Here is a 20,219-nt window from a genome sequence, read left to right as displayed (position 1 = left end):
TAAAAATAAAAAATAAAAGACAATAAAAAGAACATGCGATTTACAATAGTGTGTATGTATGAAGCCTAGGAATAAATCTGATGAAAGATGTGCACATCCTTTAAGGGAGACCTGGATGAGTGGGTACACGGTTTGGGTGGAAGGCACGTCTAACCCTCCTGCGGTGGACCCAGCAGAGGTGCCGACAGGCTGATTCGAGGGTTTGTGGGCAAGAGCAAGGGCCAGGAATAGGCAAGACACACCTGAAGAGGAAGCGGGGACCTCAGAAGTGCAGACTGTCCACGGCTGTCGTGGTGAGGACACCAGGGTGCTGGTCAGATTCACACCGACCCACAGAGCCAGCAGCACACTCAGACGCGGGTCCGTCGTGGAGGGAAGGGTGCCGTGTGCAGTAGGAAGATCACCAGAACCCGGCCCTGCAGACACCTTGCACCTGAACATCCAGGCTGCAAAAGTAAATGTCTGTTGTTTGTGTGCTGCCCGCTCCGCCGTGTTCTGTTACAGCACCCTCCGTGGCCAAGATGGTTTCAAAACAAAAAGTTAAAAATTTGAAAGTGAAGCGGGGTGATCAGTCGTAGAGGCCCCACTGGCCTCCCTTGGAGGTGAGGTGCAGCCTGTGGGCCCCGTGAGAAGGGGGTGGCCCCATGCTGTGGGTTCAGACTCACCCAGCCATCTACTGGCGTCCCCTTTCCCTGGAGCAGCAGTCTGGGCTCGATCCCCCTGGCACCTCCTGGCACCCACAGGACGGATGGGTCCTCCTCCATCGTCCAGATGGCTGCTCTTTATCCTCCTCTCGAGACAGAACGGCGCACACCATGGCCTCACCACCTTCCCTGTCTGCTCCTGGCTTCCCTCTGCTGTTCAGGTGAGGTGAAGTCAGGTCAGGAGGGCTGTCCACTTGCTCCCCGCCCCCCTTTCTCTCATGAGCCCTGCTGCTTACACCTCGCCCGCACCATCTGGCCCTTCTGCGGAGACCCACGAGCCGGTCCCGCATCTGGCCCCGCCGTGCTCCCTTCTCTCTCTGCCCGCCCTCCTCCCTGCCCCCCTCCAGCTCTCCGCCTCCTGCCTCTGAGGCAGTGACGTCCTCGTGTGCCCCACAGCGGTGCCCCATCCCTTCCTCGCAGACTGCCTCCACCCTGTGCTGTGCCAGGCACCCACACCCAGGTGCTGGCTGAGATGGGGACCCAGGACCCACCTGGCCCTCCCCACTGGCTTCCGGAAGCATCTGCTGACCCTGAAAGAGGCCACAGAGCCTCAGTGCTGCTGGGAGTACACAGTAAGTTATGTGGCTCACGCTCCTCCCAGTATGGGGAGTCCAGTCCTGAGAGAGCGAGCCCCCCTGTGCTCCCAGCCGGAGGCCTCCCAACTACCCCAGCAGTAATGAGGGTTGTGCCCATCACAGGGTTCTGGAGCAGTGGAAAGACTCACAGATGCAGAACCTCCACACGGCAGAGAGGTCTGTGGCATTTAAAGGGTTGTTAATTGGTGTGAAAACTGGAAGCAGAATAAAAATGTGCCAGATGTCAGCCAGACACAGCCTGATATCACACATACAGGCATTAAAATTGCCTTATTCATGGGGCACCAGGGTGGCTCAGTCGGTTGAGTGTCCAACTCTTGATTTCAACTCAGGTCATGATCTCGGGGTCATGGGATTGAGCCCTGTGTCAGATTCTCTGCTGAACGTGGAGCCTGCTTGGGATTCTCTCTCTCCCTCTGCTCCTCTCCCCTGCTTGAGTTCTCTCTCTCTCTCTCTCTCTCTCTCTCTCTCTTCTCTCTTCTCTCTTCTCTCTTCTCTCTTCTCTCTCCAAAATAAAAAATAACAATAAAATGTCCTTGTTCTGAATAGCTTCAGTTTGCATACCTTGTTTTCCAAGTCCTCTTTTGCATTAAAAAACTTAGCAGGATGAAAGCTGTATCCTTGGGGTGGGTGGGGGCTCCCTGGGGGCCCCTGGAGGAAATGGCTCCAGAGCACCAAGGCACATCCCAGCTGGGCCCACTATAGAGACAAGGGTGTCCGACAGACTGAGAGCAGCCAGGCTGTGTCCAGGTTCCTCCGAGGCCAGCTTGGCACAAGACTCCCCAGAGGGCTCCTGGGGGCTGGACAGTAGTGAGCATGTGGAAAATCTGGAGTGGGACGTCAGTTTGGCTTGGGTTTCTTGTATAAGTGATAGGATTTCTTGTATTTGGGAGCCAGTGGTGTGAGAAGGGGTCTGATACTGGGTGCAAGGGTCTACAGACCACGCCCCCCCCCCCCCCCCCCGCCATTGGGTGGACCACGCAGCAGCTGGACTGTGCAGTAGCTGGGGACACAGGGGGCACCGCTTGAGGTGCAGTGGGCCTGGGGTTGGAGGCAGCCCTCTTCTCCACTCCAACCTCCCTGTCCTGGGCCAGGCTGCAGGAGCCCCTTGAGCCCTGAGGCCGGGACCCCCCTCTAGCCAGGCTGCAGAAACCCCTTGTCCACGGAAGCCAGCGTACCCCACTGACACCCCTTTTGCTCTTTCTCAGGCTGGAGTGGGTGGAGATCATCGAGCCGCGCACCCGAGAGCGCATGTATGCCAACCTGGTCACGGGCGAGTGCGTGTGGGACCCTCCTGCCGGCGTCCGCATCAAGCGCACCAGCGAGAACCAGTGGTGGGAGCTGTTTGACCCCAACACTTCCCGCTTCTACTACTACAACGCCAGCACTCAGCGCACCGTGTGGCACCGGCCGCAGGACTGTGACATCATCCCCCTGGCCAAGCTGCAGACCCTGAAGCAGAACACGGAGTCACCCCGTGCCTCGGCGGAGAACAGCCCCGGGCGGGGCAGCAGCGTCAGCCACGAGGGCAGCACCAGCTCCTCCCTGGAGCCCGAGCTGGACGCCGGCGAGAAGGTGCAGGAGCCTTTGGGGAGGGCCAGCCGGCAGGCCGCTTTCGGGGCTCTGAAGGAAGAGAGCAGCAGGTGAGGCGGGTGGGTGGCCAGACCCTCAAGTGCCAGGTGGGGCCCGAACCTCATGCAAACAGCTGCCTGCACCAGCTGCCACCCTTGCCCCCAGAATGCTCTCGTCTCCGTTTGGCAAGAGCCTCTGCTGGGGATGCGGAGGGCCAAGGTCTGTCCCCTGCTGGGCGGCCTCTGGAGGGCTGGGGGCTGCCACGCTTGTCTTTTCCAGACAGGGTTGTCAGGAGGCATCGGGCCGGGGGTCTTCTGGCCGATGACTGTGAGATCATTGGGTTCTGTCCACTGTGGGAAGCATGGATATGGCATCAGCACCCCCCAGATGTGCCCTGTATCCCAGGTGCCCCACACCCCAGGGCCCCCACCCAGCAGGCGCTGCTCCAAGCCCGGAACTCAGGGAGCCAAGTCCAGAAGGCATGGTTGGTCAGGAAGATGATGGGACGGTGTGTGCCCTGGTGACAATGAGGTGACAGACCAGGGAGGATGTAGGGATGCGATATTGGCCTTGGAGGCCAGGCAGGGACAGGGAGGTAGCAATGGGGCAGGCAGGGCCAAAGGCCGGGCAGGCTGCTTCCACTCAAGGACAGTGGAAACCACAAAGTGACCAAACGTGGTTTATGCCTCAAGGTCCATGTTGCTCCTGTGGAAAGGATGTCCAAGGGGCCAAGGGTGGAAACAGGGCTGGTTGGCAGCCATTGGCAGGAACTGGACATTCCGTTCCTTTGTGGCATGGTCAGGTGGGTGTGCCAGCAGATTTGGGGTGCTCTTTGGGGCCGGACAGCTAGCTGTGGTGCTCCTACATGGCTGGGGAAGATGGGGCACGTACAGGGGTCAGACCAGTGTGGATGCTGGTGCTGGGGGGCAGAAATTTCCTTCTTTCCTCCCAGGATTCTTCCAGCTGGGTTAGGAATTAAATTGACAGAACATAGATTAACGGGAGAAAAAATAAAGTTTTATTTGGTGCACACAGAGGTCCAGTAATGAAATTGAGACCCCAGGAAATAACCAAGGCAGTAGTTTTTATATATTTTAGGCAAAGAGACAATAAATTTGTGAGGAATTGATAGGCTAAAACAGACTTTTGCAGGGTGCGTGAGTGGCTCTGTTGGTTAAGTGTCAGTTAAGCATCTGACTCTTGATCTTGGCTCGGGTCATGATCTTACGGTTGGTGAGTTCAAGCCCCACGTCAGGTTCTATGCTGACAGCTCAGAGCCTGGAGCTTCGGATTCTGTGTCTCCCTCTCTCTCTCTGCCCCTCCCCTACTCACACTCTGTCTCTCTCCCACTCTCAAAATAAATAAGTAAACAGAGAAAAAGAGAAAGAGAAAAAGAAAAAGAGATCTTTGGGAGCTTTGCCAGTGAGGAATTCTAAGCACAACGTGAGCTGGGGTAGTGGATTAGTGAAAACACCAACAGGGTTTATTTCTCCAGCTTTCTCAGGTATGAAGCCCCTATCTCTGGTGATAAGGGTGTCTTTTTACTTCTTAGTACAGGGAGGGCATTTTTCATGTGGGAGGTTTACTTCCTGCTCTCAGGAGACAGAGGTGTGTCTGATGACCTTGCACCGGGGTTTCTCAAGTACCTTCGGTGCAAAAATAATAATCAGTTTGCCATCGTGGTACATTTTGAGGTGGCCTGCCTTGGGCCCTTGCATTGGACACACCAGAGGTCAGAGGCCAAAGAGGCAGTGGCCAGGTGGCATGAGGAGGTTCAGAGGGGCTTTTGGGGGTTGTCCCCAGAAAATGGTGCTTCCGCTGGTGAGGTTGAGGAACCCCAGGCATGAGCACTGTGGAGAAAGCAGACGGGTGCGTGGGCTCCACCTCTGGCTCCCTGAGGCCCACGCTGTGCAGCAGCCCAAAGGCCTGCCTGAGCTCTCTCCGACCCAGCAGCTCCAGCAGCCTCTGGGCTCATCAGATAAAGTCTCACTTTTATTGGATTGTGGTGCTTTTGAACTCTTTATCCTATTGGTTGCTGACTCATCTCTGTAATTAGGTGGACAGATTGGATTCTTTTTAGGATTCTGTTCACAAATGTGTCTGTCACCCACGCTCTGGGCACCGACTGGAGAAGCGGGCCACCCTTCTTTGCCCTGCACCCTGCTACCTGCTGGGGGCCGGAGTATCCTTTCCAAAAGTTCCTTGGATGTTCTGTGGGGTTGTGGGGTTACTGGGTCAGTGTGGGGCCAGGATTTCTACAAGAAGCCCTCTTTGATTTGGAGTACAACTGTGTTGAGTTTATGGGTCAGTTTAGGGGAAATGGGTGTCTCCATTGTCTTGTCTTCTCCCACGTTAAGATGGTATGTGTTACACTTCTCTCCACAAAGGGCTTGCATGTTTTTTAAGGTTTATTTCCAAGTGCTTTATCTATTTTATATTTCTTTTTTCTTTGTTTTTTGAGATGTTTATTTATTTTTGAGAGAGAGTGAGAGTGGGGTAGGGGCAGAGAGGGGCGGGGGCAGAGGATCCAAAGTGGGCTGTATGCCGACAGCATCAAGCCTGATGTGGGGCTCGAACTCGTGAACCACAAGATTGCGATCCGAGCCGAGTCGGATGCTCAACCGCCGAGCCACCCAGGTGCCCCTACATTTCTTTTTAAAGTCCTGCTTGGGGTGCCTGCATGGCTCAGTCCGTTAAGGATCTGACTCTTGATTTTGGCTCAGGTCGTGATCTCATGGTTCGTGACATCGAGCCCCGCGTCAGGCTCTGTGCTGACAGCACGGAGCCTGCTTGGGATTCTCTCTCCCTCTGCCCCTCCTGGACACTTGCACGTACACTTGTTCTCTCTCTCTCTCTCTCTCTCTCTCTCTCTCAAAATAAATAAACTTAAAAAGTAAAAATAAAAAAGTCCTGTCTTCTCATTCCTGGTGCATACACACAGATTGTTATATATCAGTCTTATTTCTGGGCTCTTGCTGATCTAACACCAGGCCTGGCCTTGTCCCAGCGCTCAGGCTGCATACCTATACCTGTAATGCTGTGACACTGTCAGGCATAGAAAGTCCACCTTCTGGGGCGCCTGGGTGGTGCAGTCGGTTAAGCCTCCGACTTCAGCCAGGTCACGATCTCGCGGTCCGTGAGTTCGAGCCCCGCGTCAGGCTCTGGGCTGATGGCTCGGAGCCTGGAGCCTGTTTCCGATTCTGTGTCTCCCTCTCTCTCTGCCCCTCCCCCGTTCATGCTTTGTCTCTCTCTGTCCCAAAAATAAATAAAAAACGTTGAAAAAAAAAAAAAAAAAAAAAAAGAAAGTCCACCTTCTACTGTCAGGTTCTTTACTGTGAGTGGATGTACCATTTTACCAAGTATTCTTTTTGAGCCTATTGATATCAGTGTTATAGGTTGAACTGTGTCTTCCCCCAAGAGATATGTTGAAGTCCTAACCCCCAGGACCCCAGGATGGGCCCTTATTTGGAAATAGGTCTCTTCAGATGTAGTTAGTAGAGTTGTGATGACGTCACATTGGAGGAGGGTGGGCCTTAGGTAGGACCCGTGTCCTAGTGAGAACAGAGACATGAGGAGAAAACCCTTGGCAATGGAGCCAGAGACAGACGGATGCGTCTGCAAGCCAGGGGACGCCCAGGGTCGCCAGCACCACCAGGAGCCAGAGAAAGGCCGGGAGTGGTCAGAAGGAACCAGCCCTGCCCACAGCCAGAGCTTGGACTTTCAGCCTCCAGAACTGGGAGAGAATGACTTTCTGTTGTTTTAAGCTGCCAGTTTGCTGCGCTTTGTTACAGCGGGCCCGGGACCCAGCCGCAGTCAGCATTTAATTCTATGTTTCTTGCATTCCTAGAATACCCGGTCTATGTCATTTTCAAAATAGATTCAGATTGCTAATATTTTTTTGAGGTTTTTTCCTGTGCTGATAGGTAAAACTGGCCTGTACTTTCCTTCTTGTGTGTTTGGGAGCATGTCCTCTCAAACGCCCTGCTTCCAGGTTGTCTGGCTGCACACTTACACACCACCTGGGCCTGTGGCTGGGTGAATACATTTTTAACTACTGATTCAGTGTCTTTAATATGCACAGGAATATGCAGGTTTTTGGACATCTCAAATCCAATTTTATAAAGTGGTTTTTTTTTTAATATTTGAGAGAGAGAGGGCGCAAGTGAGCGAGGAAGTGGGGGGGTGGAGAGAGAGAGAGAGAGAGAGAGAGAATGAGAACATCATGCAGGCTCCACACTGTAAGTGTAGAGCCCAGTGTGGGGTTTAAACCCATGAACCTTGAGATCATGACCTGAGCCAAAATCAAGAGTCAGACACTTAACTGACAGAGCCACTCAGGTGTCCCCAATGGTAGATCTTTTCTGACTTAAAATTTTTTTTAAGTAATCTCTACACCCAACATGAGACTCAATTTCATGACCCCAAGATTAAGAATTGCACGCTTCACTGACTGAGCCAGCCAGGCGCCCAAAATATTTTCTGATTTTAATTAAGATTTCTTCCTTGACTTGTTCATAACTTACAAATGTCTTAATTTTCAAAACTATAGGGTTTTTTTTCCATTCTTGTTCTTTATTGCCAACTTAATTTCATTTTGGTCAGAAAGCATGGTTTTTGTTTTTATTTTTGTTTTTGAGACTTGCTGTGGCTTAAATCCTGAATTTTTGTAAATGATTTTATAAAATTTCAAAATAATTTCAAAAATATTTTCTTTTCCGTGTTAGGTCTAGGATTCGTTAGATCAAGTCTGTTGTTTGTGTTGTTGTTGTTTAAGTTTATTTATTTATTTTGAGTGATAGGGACAGAGAGGGAAGGAGAGAGAGAGACAGAGAGAGAGAGAGAGAGAGAGAGAGAATCCCAAGCAGGCTCTGCATTGTCAGCTTAGAGCCAGACGCGGGGCTTGAACCCACCAACCAGGAGATCATGACCTGAGCCGAAATCAGGAGTCGGCCACTTACCCAGATGTGGCTCAAACACATCAAATCTGTTGCATCAGTCAAGTTTCTTGCTGATTTTTTGTCTGCCTGATGTATCACTTCTGAAGAGGTAGATTCGCCTGTGTCTCCTTTTAATCTGTCACTGCTTCCTCTGTGCTGAAGCTGTGGATTGCACATGAATTTAGGACTGTTACGTTTTCCTGGGGAATTATTCCTTTAGTCATTATGTCATCACGTTTTTGCCTTGAATTTGGCTTGCTTTGATCCTGGCATAGCATTGCTGTTTCTCATTGGTTGGTGTTGGCCTCTTAACATCAGTCCCCAAACTACTACCCTTTCCTTATGCTCTGAGTGTGTTTCTTCTAAATAGCGTATAGCTGTTGGATTTACTTGACACCTGCCTTTGGTCTGACAGGATGATTGCCGTTCTGTTTACTTAGATCACTGACACAGCAAAAGGATTTAGTTTATCATCTTTGTGTCCTTTCAGGTATGTGTTCTTCACTGCTGCCCTCTCCTCCTCCGGTTGTCCCCATGCTGCTCCCACTTTGTGCACCTGGCATGCGTCTTGCGGGTCCCATGTGCTCCTGTGACGTGTGGGCCGTAGGCTGGGTGCCTTCTTCACGGGTACTGCTTTTCCAACCACTGATGGCGCTGCACCCGCCCCTGCCCCTCCACTGCCGGGGTCTGGGTGGGGGCCCCGGGGTCTGTGCAGCAAGGCCACCAGCAGCCCCGGCACCGGGCTTCAGTTGGTGGGGTGGGGAGCGTCTCACCAGCACTTTGATTTCTGTTTCTTCTTTGCCTCTGATTCTTATTCTTTCTTCTTGAGTTCATTCGCCTCTCGAGTTTTCTCTTGTGTTTGTTGCTTATTTGTTTTTGCTCATTTTCCCACTGGCGTTGCTGGCTTACTTTCTCTGTTAGTTTGCAGGAGTTCCTGTGTTCCTGATATCAATTCCTCATTGCTTTTAGATACCATGAGTGTCCTGTCCTCTGTCACCTGACTGCTAACTGGTCCCTGTGTCCTTTGGATGCAACCAAGTTTATTAGTCTTTTGACCTAGTGGTTTATGCTTTTAACGTTTTATTTAAAAAGTTCTTCCTTAGCCTACATCCAGAGATACTCCCTTCCATGTCTTGCATTTTCCTTACAGTTTATCTTCACATTGAGACCTGCATCTGCCTGGAACTACTTTCCTGGGGGGAGCTACTTTCCTTCTCATCTCCAAAATGCCCAACTTTGCCCCAGACCACAGTCACGCCTGTGTGTCTGCTCACATCAGCGCCCCGAGCCCTGGGTGGTGAGGAACCCCCTTCTCTTCTTGATCTTTAAGACTGTCTTAGCTGGGGGCACCTGGCCAGCTCAGTCGGTTAAGCATCTGACTCTTGATTTCGGCTCAGGTCATGAACCCAGGGTTGTGGGTTGGAGCCCCATGTCCGACTCCGCGTGGAGCCCACTTGATCTCTGTCCCTCTCCTGTTTGCACTCACACACGTGCTCTTGCTCACTCGCTCTTTCTCAAAAAAAAAAAAAGACTGTCTCAGTCTCAGCTGGTTATGTGCCTTACTTTCGTCATATAAATGCTACAGAAGATCCAGGGGGTGTTCTCATTGGACCCATTGACTTGCGTTCTGAGGAGTGCTGACCCCTGGCAGGTAGCCGGTCTCCCGTGCCTGCAGGGCCACTCAAGAGGTCTGCGGTCTCTGGTTCCCAGCCACTTATATTTGCTGCTGCTGAGTGAGTAGTTCCTAAGTTTGTGTCCCCTCATGTTTGGCTGTTACTATTACAGAGAACTAGTAGACTGCCTTTCTCTTTGGTTTTGCCTTTTACTAGGTTAAGTAGATTTGGTTTTATTTTCCCTTCTGTCATGTATCTTATTATTCCATGGAATTTTTCTTCTGTGGTTGTACTTAAAATGTTTGTGGGCATGTGGGACTTACCAGGACTCTGCAGCCAGTGTCTGCCTTGGCCACAAGGTTCCCAACCCCAGGAGGCCTTTCTTTTTCAGTTAGCCCCTGTGTAGATTTGCCCACTTTTCTGTTTCTTTGCCCATGGTTCCTTCTTACCTCATTCTTCTTTAGATAATTCTTTCCTTTCTCCTCTGTAAGAACATGTTAATGGTAAATTTGCTGTCTTGATCTTATAGAAAATATACCACATTTTCCCTCATTTTTGAGAATTAGCTGAATCCACGCACGTCAGCCGGGACATTGGCCCCATCTCCTCTCCCCAGGGCTGGCCTCCTGCCTGAAACTATTCTGGCTCATTACCAGCCACCACTTCTGTTCATGGCAGGTAAGAGCAGTTCTGTGGTGAGGGTCCAGACGGTTTACACAGCAGAATGTCATCCACTAAAAATCTCCTTGTTTTCAACCAGAAGCAGCTGTCACACAACTCCCAGAGGTATTTTCCCTCTGGGTGCCATGTTTGAACAGAAGAGCCACGCTTTTATGTGGTGGCTGTGCCACAGGACAGAAGGTCACATGCACAACTTCAGTGCACACACTTACGGATGCACACACATGTGCTCTCACACAACACCCCACATATAGCTGTTAAGGTGCCTTGGTTTAGGGTGCAAATCAGATTGGGTGCAGTTGGACTGGACTGCTGTGTTGGGTACGTTTTGGGAAGGGCTGCGAGAGCCTCCGGGCTGCTGGGGTTCCAGGGTGCAGCAGACCCCTAGACTGTGGTCCCTGCAGCGTGGGGGGCATGGGGGGGCTTCGGCTGCTTCTGGGTCTGGGGGTGTACAGTCTGCAGGTCCCGACCCTGCTCCCCCAGAAAGAGGGCCCTGCCAGCACCCCTCCTGCCCCCAGCTCTTCTCCCAAGGGTCACCATGCTCAGCAGCTAGGCTGCCCCGGACCTGGCTGTACTCAGGTGAATCTTGTTTTAGTCTCCAAGAGTGTAAATTTATTTAGCTTCTGTTACATATTCTAATCATTATATTGTGTCTAAGGAATAACATCTAAAATGTCTGCATTCTAAAATTTACTGGGCTTTTTTGTTATATAAGTGATAATGCAATTTGGAAATATTCTGTGGACACTTGAAAACCAGTGTTCCCAGAGGACCTCAGTGGCTCAGTTGGTTAAGTGTCTGACTTTGGCTCAGGTCATGATCTCACAGTTTGTGGGTTCAAGCCCCATGTCGGGCTCTGTGCTGACAGCGCAGAGCCTGTTTAAGATTCTCTCTCTCCCTCTCTGCCCCTCCCCTGCTTGTGTTCTCTCTCTCTCAAATAAATAAAAACTTGAAAAGAAAAAAAAAATAGTTTTCCTAGTTTACGAGTATGAAATCCCATGTTCATTTATGCATTTTCACTGCATCAATGACTTATTTTTTCCTTTTGATGTCACGGGCTGGGCCTCGAGGCCCTATGGGCGCCTTGTTCTGCCTGTGCAATTGTAGCTCTGTGTGCTTCTGCCCTGTGTTAGCCAGTGTGTCAGATTTAATTGTGTTACATCTTCGGCATTGAATATGTCCTCTGTCATCAAAAAAGGACTTTCCTGGGGGCGCCCTGGTGACTCAGTCAGTTGAGCGCCTGACTCTTGATTTTGGCCCAGGTCATGATCCCAGGTTCATGGGTTCGAGAATGCCCTGTGCCAGGCTCTGAGCTGAATGTAGAGCCTGCTTGAGATTCTCTCTCTCTCCCTCTGCCCTTCTCCCCTGCTCCCCTGCTCACTCTCTCTCTCTCTCAAATAAAAAAAGACTTTCCTTCTCATGGAATCCCCTTCAGGTGATGCTCTGGCATTGCTCTAAATCCTTTCTGTTTACTTGTTTGTGTTTGTAGTTTTGCCCTTTTTTTGTTTTGTTTTGTTTTGTTTTGTTTCAGTTTCCCAATTAGCTTTGGTTAGGACTCTCTAGAGCATCATAGTGTGGATTTTATTATTTGGTCCAGTTTAAGATGCTGTCCTTTTAAGGCAGGAGGCCCAGGGCCCAGCCTCTGTCACCCCATGTGTGCTTCTGACAGCTGTCTTCAGCGACCCGTGTTGGTTTTCATTCTCTCTGTTGGTGTGGAGTGTTTGTTTGCATGTGTGTGTCACTTTTGCCATAGTTTGAATGGCATCCATCCTTTTTTATTCGAGGATATCATTACAGATTTTTATTCTTGTTGAAAGCAAAAGAATTCTGTGCTTTTTAAAAATGTTTGTTTATTTTGAGAGAGAGAGCATGCACATGCATGAGTGGGGGCGGGGCAGACAGTGGGAGTAAGAGAGAATCCCAGCGCAGAGCCCAGTTCAGGACTCGAACCCACGAACCCTGGGAGCATGACCTGAGCTGAAATCAAGAGTCTGACACTCAACTGACTGAGCCACCCACGCGCCCCAAGAATTTTGTGCTGCTTAATCTTTTTTTTCCCCACTAATTTACTGAAATTCTGAAATTAACCTCTGTCCCATCCATCTCTTTCAATGAAATTCTTACAAATGTGCCCTTAATAACAACAGATCAAGCCATATGAATCAATGACATTTGACCTCCGTGATGGGGCATTGGGTCAGGCGCTCGGTCTTGCCTGCCCATAGCCCGCCTGGATGCTACATCTCCCCTGCCACCTGCAGAGTTCTGGAGCCAGGTTCTCCCGGTGGAGCCTTGAGGTTGGCCTCGCTATCCTCTGAGTCCATCAGTTTTGTCTGTTTTTTTGCTTTTAACCTTGGTTGTTGCCAAGAGGGAAAATGACTCAGCCATCCACCCAATGGGCCTTTGATGTAAGTTTTATGTAGACTTAGATTTCCACTTTGATTTTTGAAAAGATGCTCCTCTTCCCAGAGGGACAGAAACAACCCCTCAACAGCTTTGCTTCCTGAGGTGGAGGTTTTGGGGTGAGGCAGGTGTGGATTTTTCTTTTTCAAATTGGTGGTATTTTACTGATCTTTCCCCTCCCCCCCGCCCCCCCATTATGAAGATACAAATTTTCACAAAAACCGTTGAAGTAGTCCAGGAAAGCATAATGAAAAGACAAGATCCCGCTCAATGTTACGATTCTGACCTCGTTTCTTCTCAGAGGGGGAGGTGACAGGCATCAACAGCCATGTGTAAAGCATGCATTTTGATACATGTTGGTGTGTGTGTGTGTGTACTTGTGAGACTGCACAGTCGTGATAGTGCACATGCCTGTGGGCCACTAGAGTCTCCTTTCCCTCGTCACCCCAGCCCTTCTTGGTGCTGCCACTCACTCCCGGGGAGCCACCGATCTGCCTGGTGTTATTATGGAGCAGTTTGCATTCTTCAGGTGTTTATGTAAATGGAATCAAACAGCATGGACTCTTTTTTGCCATCTTTCACTCGGTGTAACTGTCTTGAAAGTCATTACATATGTCAACAGCTCATTGCCTTTTCAGTGCTGAATAGTACTCCGTTGTGTGGGCCCTCCTCCTTGAGATGGCATTTCGGTTGCTTCCAGGTTTGGTTGGTACAAATAAAGCTGCTGTGAGCATTAACGTAAATACCTGTGCACACACACGCTTTGATTTCTCACAGGCAAATAAGTGCCCAGGCACGTTGTGTGACCCTGCAGTGCGGTGCACAGACATTTACCACTGTTGTGTCCTCTTGACGAACGGATCCCATTATCATCAAGCAGTGCTCCCTGATGCCTCGTAGTGCTCTTTGTCCCAAAATCTGTTTGTGTTAATACAGGCACTCCAGGTTTCTTTTGAAGTGTCACCATGGTATCTCTGTTTCCAGCCTTTACTTTTAACCTGTTTTTATGCTTTTATTGTAATTTTCTCTCAGGCAGCACATTGTTGCGTCCTGCTTTTTTATACAGTCTGTCTTTGCTTTTTAATTGGGGATTTAGACCACTTACATTTAATGTGATTATTTGTTTTTTGTTTTTTAATTTTTTCTTAACGTTAATTTATCTGTGAGAGACAGAGAGAGAGCATGAGCAGGGGAGGGGCAGAGAGAGAGGGAGAAACAGAATCGGAAGCAGCTCCAGGCTCCAGGCTCTAGGCTCTGAGCTGTCAGCATAGAGCCCAACGTGGGGCTCAAACTCACGAACCATGAGATCATGACCTGAGCTGAAGTCGGACGCTGAACTGATTGAGCCACCCAGGTGCCCCTTAATGTGATTATTTGTATGGTTAGGTTTAGATATGTCATCTTGCTATTTTTTTTTTTTTTTTTTTTTTTTTTTTTGGTCCTCTCTGTTCTTTGTTTTTTTGGTTTTTTTTCTTCTTTGGGGTTAATTGAACATCTTTTAAATTCAACTTTATGCTTTGCTTTTTACTCTGTGCTATGTTTTTAGTTGTTGTTTGGGGGTTTATAGTGCATATTAACTGATCAGACTGGGCCTTCAGGCAGTTTGTAATACATCACCGCACCTGTGGTGTGAGAGCCAACAACACACTCCAGGCTTCCTCCTGGTGCTGTCATAGGTAAACCACTTAATACGCTCGTTATTTTTGCTTTAAGCAGCCAGTTATGTTTCAAAGAGATGAAAATAAAAGGAAAACACTTCTTACATTAACATCTAGTTACCATCTCCAGTACTCTTCACTTCTGTTGTAGATTTTTACGTGGTTGACCTCCTCTGCCCGAAGACTTCACCAAACATTGCTTGTAATGTGAGTCTGCTGGTGATACCTTCTTTTACATTTGTGTGTCTTAGAAAGTATTTCCCTCTCTTCTCTGAAGCGTGACCCTGCTGGGTCTCAAATTCTTGGTGGACGGTGTTCCCATCTTGCCACACTGCCCTCCTCAGCCGCGTCACTTCTGGTGAAAGGTCTGTCCTCTTCCTCACTTTGTGTCTGGACAGATCGTGTCCTTTCTCTCTGCTTCTTTTAAAATGTTCTCTATTGCTGGTTGCAAGCAATTTATGATTTGCCTTAGTGTAGTTTTCTTCATGTTTCTTGCTCAGGGTTCATGGGGTTTCTTGGACCTATAGGTTTATAGTTTTCACCAAGTTTGGGAAATGTTTGGGTTTTTTTTTTTCCAAATATTTTTTTTGATCATCCCTGCAGAGCTCCAATCATATGTAGAGTACGCCTCAGCTCACTGATGCTCTCGAATTTTCTTTATTTTCTTTCTTTCCTTTTAATCTTTGTTTTCTCTCTGTTTCATTGGGTAGTTTATACTATTATGCTTTCAGATTTGCTAATCTTGGGACACCTGGGTGACTCAGTCAGTTGAGTGCCCCCCTCTTGATTTTGGCTCAGGTCATGATCCAAGGGTCATGGGATCGAGCACTGTGTTGGGTGCTGCACTGAGCATGGAGCCTGCTTGAGATTCTCTCTCTCTTCTTGCTCCTTCCCTGCTTGTGTGCGTGCATGTGCGTGTGCACGCACACACTCTCTGTCTCTCTCTCAAATAAAAAACAAACAACAAGAGCAAAAAGACAAATCTGCTAATCCTTTTTTCTGCAATGCCTGTCCTGTTGTTAAGCCCTTCCACTGTATTCTCCATTTCAGATATTGCAGGGTTCTCTGGAATGTAGATTGAGACTTGTTATCTATTCCTTCTCTCTACTTACCATATTTGGTCCTTTTTTAGCCTTTGAACATATGGAATACAGTTTTAATAAGTTGTAACATTCTCGTTACTAATTCTGTCATCTGTGTCAATTCTGGGTCAGCTTTGATTGATGGATTTTCCCCTCACAGTTCATTTTGAGAGAGGGGCTGCTCCTGAAGAGGGAGGGCTCTTGATGTGCTCAAGGAACAGCAGGAAGGCTAGTGTGGCTGCTCAGAGGAATCATAGGGAGTTGCTCTGCCCTACCCTCCAAACCGGTTGTAGGTATTCATCTGTTGTGGCTTGTGATGAGATTTTACATACTTCATCTTTGAAAGTTTCTTTTTACACTGGTGGTTACTGCTAAATACTGATTATCAATCCGTGAGCATCACTTGGAAGGCATTTATCAAATTCTCTTAGGGGCACCTGGGTGGCTTAGTCAGTTAACCGTCTGACTTTGACTCAGGTCATGATCTCCTGGTTTGTGGGTTCGAGCCCCACGGCCAGCTCCGTGCTGACAGCTCAGGGTCTGGGGCCTGCTTTGGATTCTGTGTGTCCCTCTCTCTCTGCCCTTAACCCACTCGCATTCTGTCTCTGTCTCTCAAAAATAAATGTTTATTTATTAAATAATAATGTTATTAATTAAATAAGATAGCTAATTTTATAATTTAATGTTATTAATTAAATAAAAATAAATGTTTATTAAATAATAATGTTATTAAAAATAATGTTTATTATTAAAAAATTCTCTTAGATTCTCCTCTTGATATTTGCCTTTTAGTGTGCCCTTACATTGCAGATTAATAACTCCTACTGCAAGTTTTTGGAAGCTCTTCAGTTACACAGTAAAGTAGGTTTTGAAATAGAGAAATTTCGTCTGCACTGGCACTTACATCAGGTCTGGAAGTCCTGCTGGAACTATAGTTTGATACTGGAAAATGTGTGATCTGGCTCGAACCCCCTACAGTTCCCCCACTCACTGCTCCTTGCGCCTTAGCACAGCGGCTTCATTTCTGTCCTGGAGGGTGCCACACTCTTCCTCCTTGAGGTTCCTCTGCCTGGTCTCTTGTTTGCCCTGTTCACTGCCCAAACACGCCTCCCAAAGAGCTGCCTCTGACCTCCCTCCCTGGGCCTGCTCCATGTCTGGGTCCTGCAGATGCCTGAGGATCTGGTTCATTCCGTGTTGGCCCCACACTGAGTGCAAGTTCTGTGGCAGCAGAAGTGTGTCTGCCTCACCCATCTTGTGTCCCTGCCCCTAGCCCAGGCCCAGCATGGAATGCTTCGGCAGCAGTCTGGAGGAGAGGTGAGCCCTGGGTACCAGTGGCTGCAGTTAGAAACGGAAAGGAAAATGTCAGAGTCCCTGAAGGCCCAGGGAAGTGTGACATCATAGAATTCAAAAGGAGGAGGTCTGAATACCTCCAGGAGGTAATGGTGCCATCCTGGTGGTGGAAAAACTGTGTTGGCTTTGGCTTTGAAGAAAAAAGAACTGGGTGTCAACCTGGCCTGGGTACAAGTGACAAAGCCACAATGAGCACAGGAACATACGGGTTATAGCTGCAACTCGGGCCAACTACCAGGTGCTCCCAGCTCTGCGGGACCTCTGTCGGCTTTTGGTGGCCAGCCGGAAGGAGGAGGGATGTACCAACTGAGGTAGATACGTGTATAGACACCTTACAGATGTGTTTGCGCACATCACTCTTCATGTTTCTAGCTTTTTGTTCTGTAGCATGATTACATGTTAGGAAATACCACCAGCATTTGCCGTTCATTTATTCAACTTCAACTTCTATTCATTTATTCTCACATTTGTATGGGCACCTGGGTGGCTGAGTTGGTAAAGTGTCTGACTTCAGCTCAGGTCATGATCTCGCGGTTTGGGAGTTTGAGCCCCGCTTCAGGCTCTGTGCTGACACCTTGGAGCCTGAGGCCTGCTTTGGATTCTGTATCTCTCTCAAAAATAAATACACATTAAAAACATAAAATAAAATAACATTTTTATTAGAGAAGCAATGCACATTAGTTGTAGAAAGTACATATAATTACATAGAAGAAAAATTATGAAGCCCATTAAATGCTGTGTATCAGTTTTCTGGCATTTACCTTTGCAGTTTTGTTTTCTTAAGTTATTTATTTTTTTTTAAATCAGAAATCTTTTTTCTTTTTTTTTAATGTTTATTTATTTTTGAGACAGAGAGAGACAGAGCATGAACGGGGGGAGGGTCACAGAGAGAGGGAGACGCAGAATCTGAAACAGGCTCCAGGCTCTGAGCGGTCAGCACAGAGCCCGACGCGGGGCTCGAACCCACGGACCGTGAGATCATGACCTGAGCTGAAGTCAGACGCTTAACCGACCGAGCCACCCAGGCGCCCCTTAAGTTATTTATTTTGAGAGAGAGAGAGAGTGCATATGCACGAGTCAGCCAGGGACACAGAGAGAGGATCCCACACAGACTCAGCGATGTCAGTGCAGAACTTGACGGAGGGCTCAATCTCACAAACCATGAGATCATGACCTGAGCTGAAATCCAGTCAGACACTTAACTGACTGAGTCACCCAGGCGGCCCCCTTTGCAGTTTAAAAAATAGTACAACAGCAGAAGGGAAGCAAAAATAATATAAAAACAGGGAGGGGGATGAAACATAAGACTCTTAAAATACGGAGAACAAACTGAGGGTTGCTGGAGGGGTTGTGGGAAAGGGGATGGGCTAAATGGGTAAGGGGCATTAAGGAATCTACCCCTGAAATCATTGTTGCGCTGTATGCTAACTAACTTGGATGTAAATTTAAAAAATTAAATTAAATTAAAAAAAAGAATTTGGAAAAAAAATAGTACAACAGTATTTCCACAATTGCATTCTGTTTCTCAGTATGAACAATACTGAGCAAAAATGAGTTCCCATTGCTAGACACATGATTTGTTTCCAATGTACTTGCTAAGTATGGAATTTTTAATTCCTGTTTACTAAATTCTTATGTACATTTAGGTCAATATTTGTGTTTTCTGCTGCATTCCAGAATCTGTGTAGTTCTCTACCAGTACAGTACTGTTTTAATTATTTGCCTCTATAATATTGTTTGTATCTAATGGTAAAAATTATTACTCCCATTATCATTTCTGAACTTTTTCTTAGTTATTCTTACGTGTTTATTTTTGGGGGTTAACTTTCTAAACATTCTAAATTTTAAAAACATTTCTTTCTATTGGAAATGTTATAGAATAGAATACATTAAATGTATTAACCAATTTAGAAGGTATATCTTCATAATTATTGAATTTTCCAATCCAAGGAACCTTGTATGTATTGACATTTCTTTAAGTACCTCAAATATTTATAATTTTATTCATACTGACCCAACATACTCCTTTTTAACTTAATTCCTGGATTTTTAGTTTCTTTCTGTGGTGGTTACTGCTGTGATGAGGATGAACTTCTTTCCTAACCAGTTTCTGCTGAAACACAGATACTCGTCTCTCACTTCATGTGAGTGATACAACATTACAATCTCCCTAATCCTTTTGGTAGTTTTTCCCATGATTCCTTTACTTTTTCTAAGTTCACAACTAATGACAATTTTCTCTTTTTCAAATATTTAAATCTCTTTTTTTTTTTCTTGTCTTTACCGCACTGACTAGCATTTCCAAAAGTACGACATACTGGCAGTAAGAGGACAAGTTCTTATTCTGACTTTAATGACTATGCTTTCAGCCTTTTACTACTAAATATTATGCAGGCCTTGAGTTTAATATGGATATTCTTGATAAGGTTAAGTAAATTTTCTTTTACTTCTGGGTTACAGAGATTTTAAATCATAACTAGACATTAATTTGCCCACATGCCTTTGAACATCTGCCAATATAATCACCCACTGATTTCTTTCCCAGATAATGAGTGCCTGTTGTGTTCCACACCCCCACTCTTAAGAAGCTTATCATCCCAATGAGAGTATTTCTAACCCTGCTTCTTTCTCAGGTCATCTAGCCAAAGTCTCACTAACCCCATCACCATAGCCTTAGAGTAGAAGCCCCAGTTCCAAGTCATCTAAGCTCCTAACATCCAAGATAGAGCAGTCGAAGTCTTTGTCTGTCCTCCAGCTTCTGGAAGGGGCCACAGCGGGGTTGTCCCTGCTGGAGGGCAGGTGGGTCTCCAGCCCATTTTGTCCAGGCCATGTGCAGTGAGGCAGGCTTAGGGTAGAGGAAACATCCATTTGACATGGTGAAGGGGATGGCTTTGTGGGCTGGACACTGGGGTTATTCCTGAGAAACTAAAAGAATGACTCCTATATTCTTAAGAGTGAAAGGTTTATTGTTTTGAGTGTACCATATTTTAGAAGTATTACAGTCATGCTCGTGTCTTTTTTTCATCTTGTTGTGTTTCAGCTCTTCACCACCAGGAGTGTTCCTTGAGAAGGACTATGAAATTTACCGGGATTATAATGTGGATGGACAACTTCTTCACTACAGGTAGAACCCACTGTGTCACACTTGGCCCTGTCTCCTGACTCAAGGGTGGTGTTTCTGGCAGCTCTTAGATGAGCTGGAGAAGAATCTGGCTCAACAAGAAGCAATGAGCTAGGTGTATACAGCACGTGGGGCCCTGTACTAGCCAGAGGAACATGAGGAAAAGCTGTTGGGGCCACCAGCGCATGGGTAGAGGCCTTTTGGAGTGGCCTCCAGGCTCATGTGGCAGCTTTGGGAAAGCTGGAAGAAGCTTGTCACTGCCCAGTTTGGAGAGCTGTGGAGCCCATTGCTCTTAACAGAGGAGTGAGTCCCTGGGCGATCCTCAGCATGTTCTCTCCTGGAGCTCTAGGCTATGTGTCACAGTGCTTCCCCAGGCAAAGTCAGGAAGATTGGTGTTAATCACAAGGAAGGAAGTGGACATTGATTGGTCTCTCTTGGTCATGGGTTGGCCTTGCAGAGTATTGGAAGGTTCCAGAGATGACCCTTAGGACCCAAGGGCACA

At 47.7% G+C, this 20,219-nt stretch overlaps 1 protein-coding gene across 3 annotated transcripts in view; it reads left to right on the top strand.

Moving 5' to 3' along the window:
• The window catches only part of ARHGAP39 (Rho GTPase activating protein 39), a 110,692-nt gene that overhangs the window by 64,426 nt on the left and 26,047 nt on the right, over positions 1-20,219 (top strand). For 2 of the 3 annotated variants that reach the window (XM_058699480.1, XM_058699479.1), the window contains exons 3-4: positions 2,509-2,943; positions 19,637-19,720. In XM_058699480.1, the coding sequence (XP_058555463.1) occupies positions 2,509-2,943; positions 19,637-19,720 (519 nt within the window). The remainder of the gene's footprint in view (positions 1-2,508; positions 2,944-19,636; positions 19,721-20,219) is intronic. The other variant, XM_058699481.1, reaches the window with a different exon arrangement.

This window comes from Neofelis nebulosa, chromosome 14 (assembly GCF_028018385.1).
Source record: "Neofelis nebulosa isolate mNeoNeb1 chromosome 14, mNeoNeb1.pri, whole genome shotgun sequence".
In the NCBI taxonomy this organism is placed as follows: Eukaryota; Metazoa; Chordata; class Mammalia; order Carnivora; family Felidae; genus Neofelis; species Neofelis nebulosa.
The sequence above is the reverse complement of the archived record's forward strand: the minus strand, read 5'-3'. Positions and strand labels throughout refer to the sequence as shown.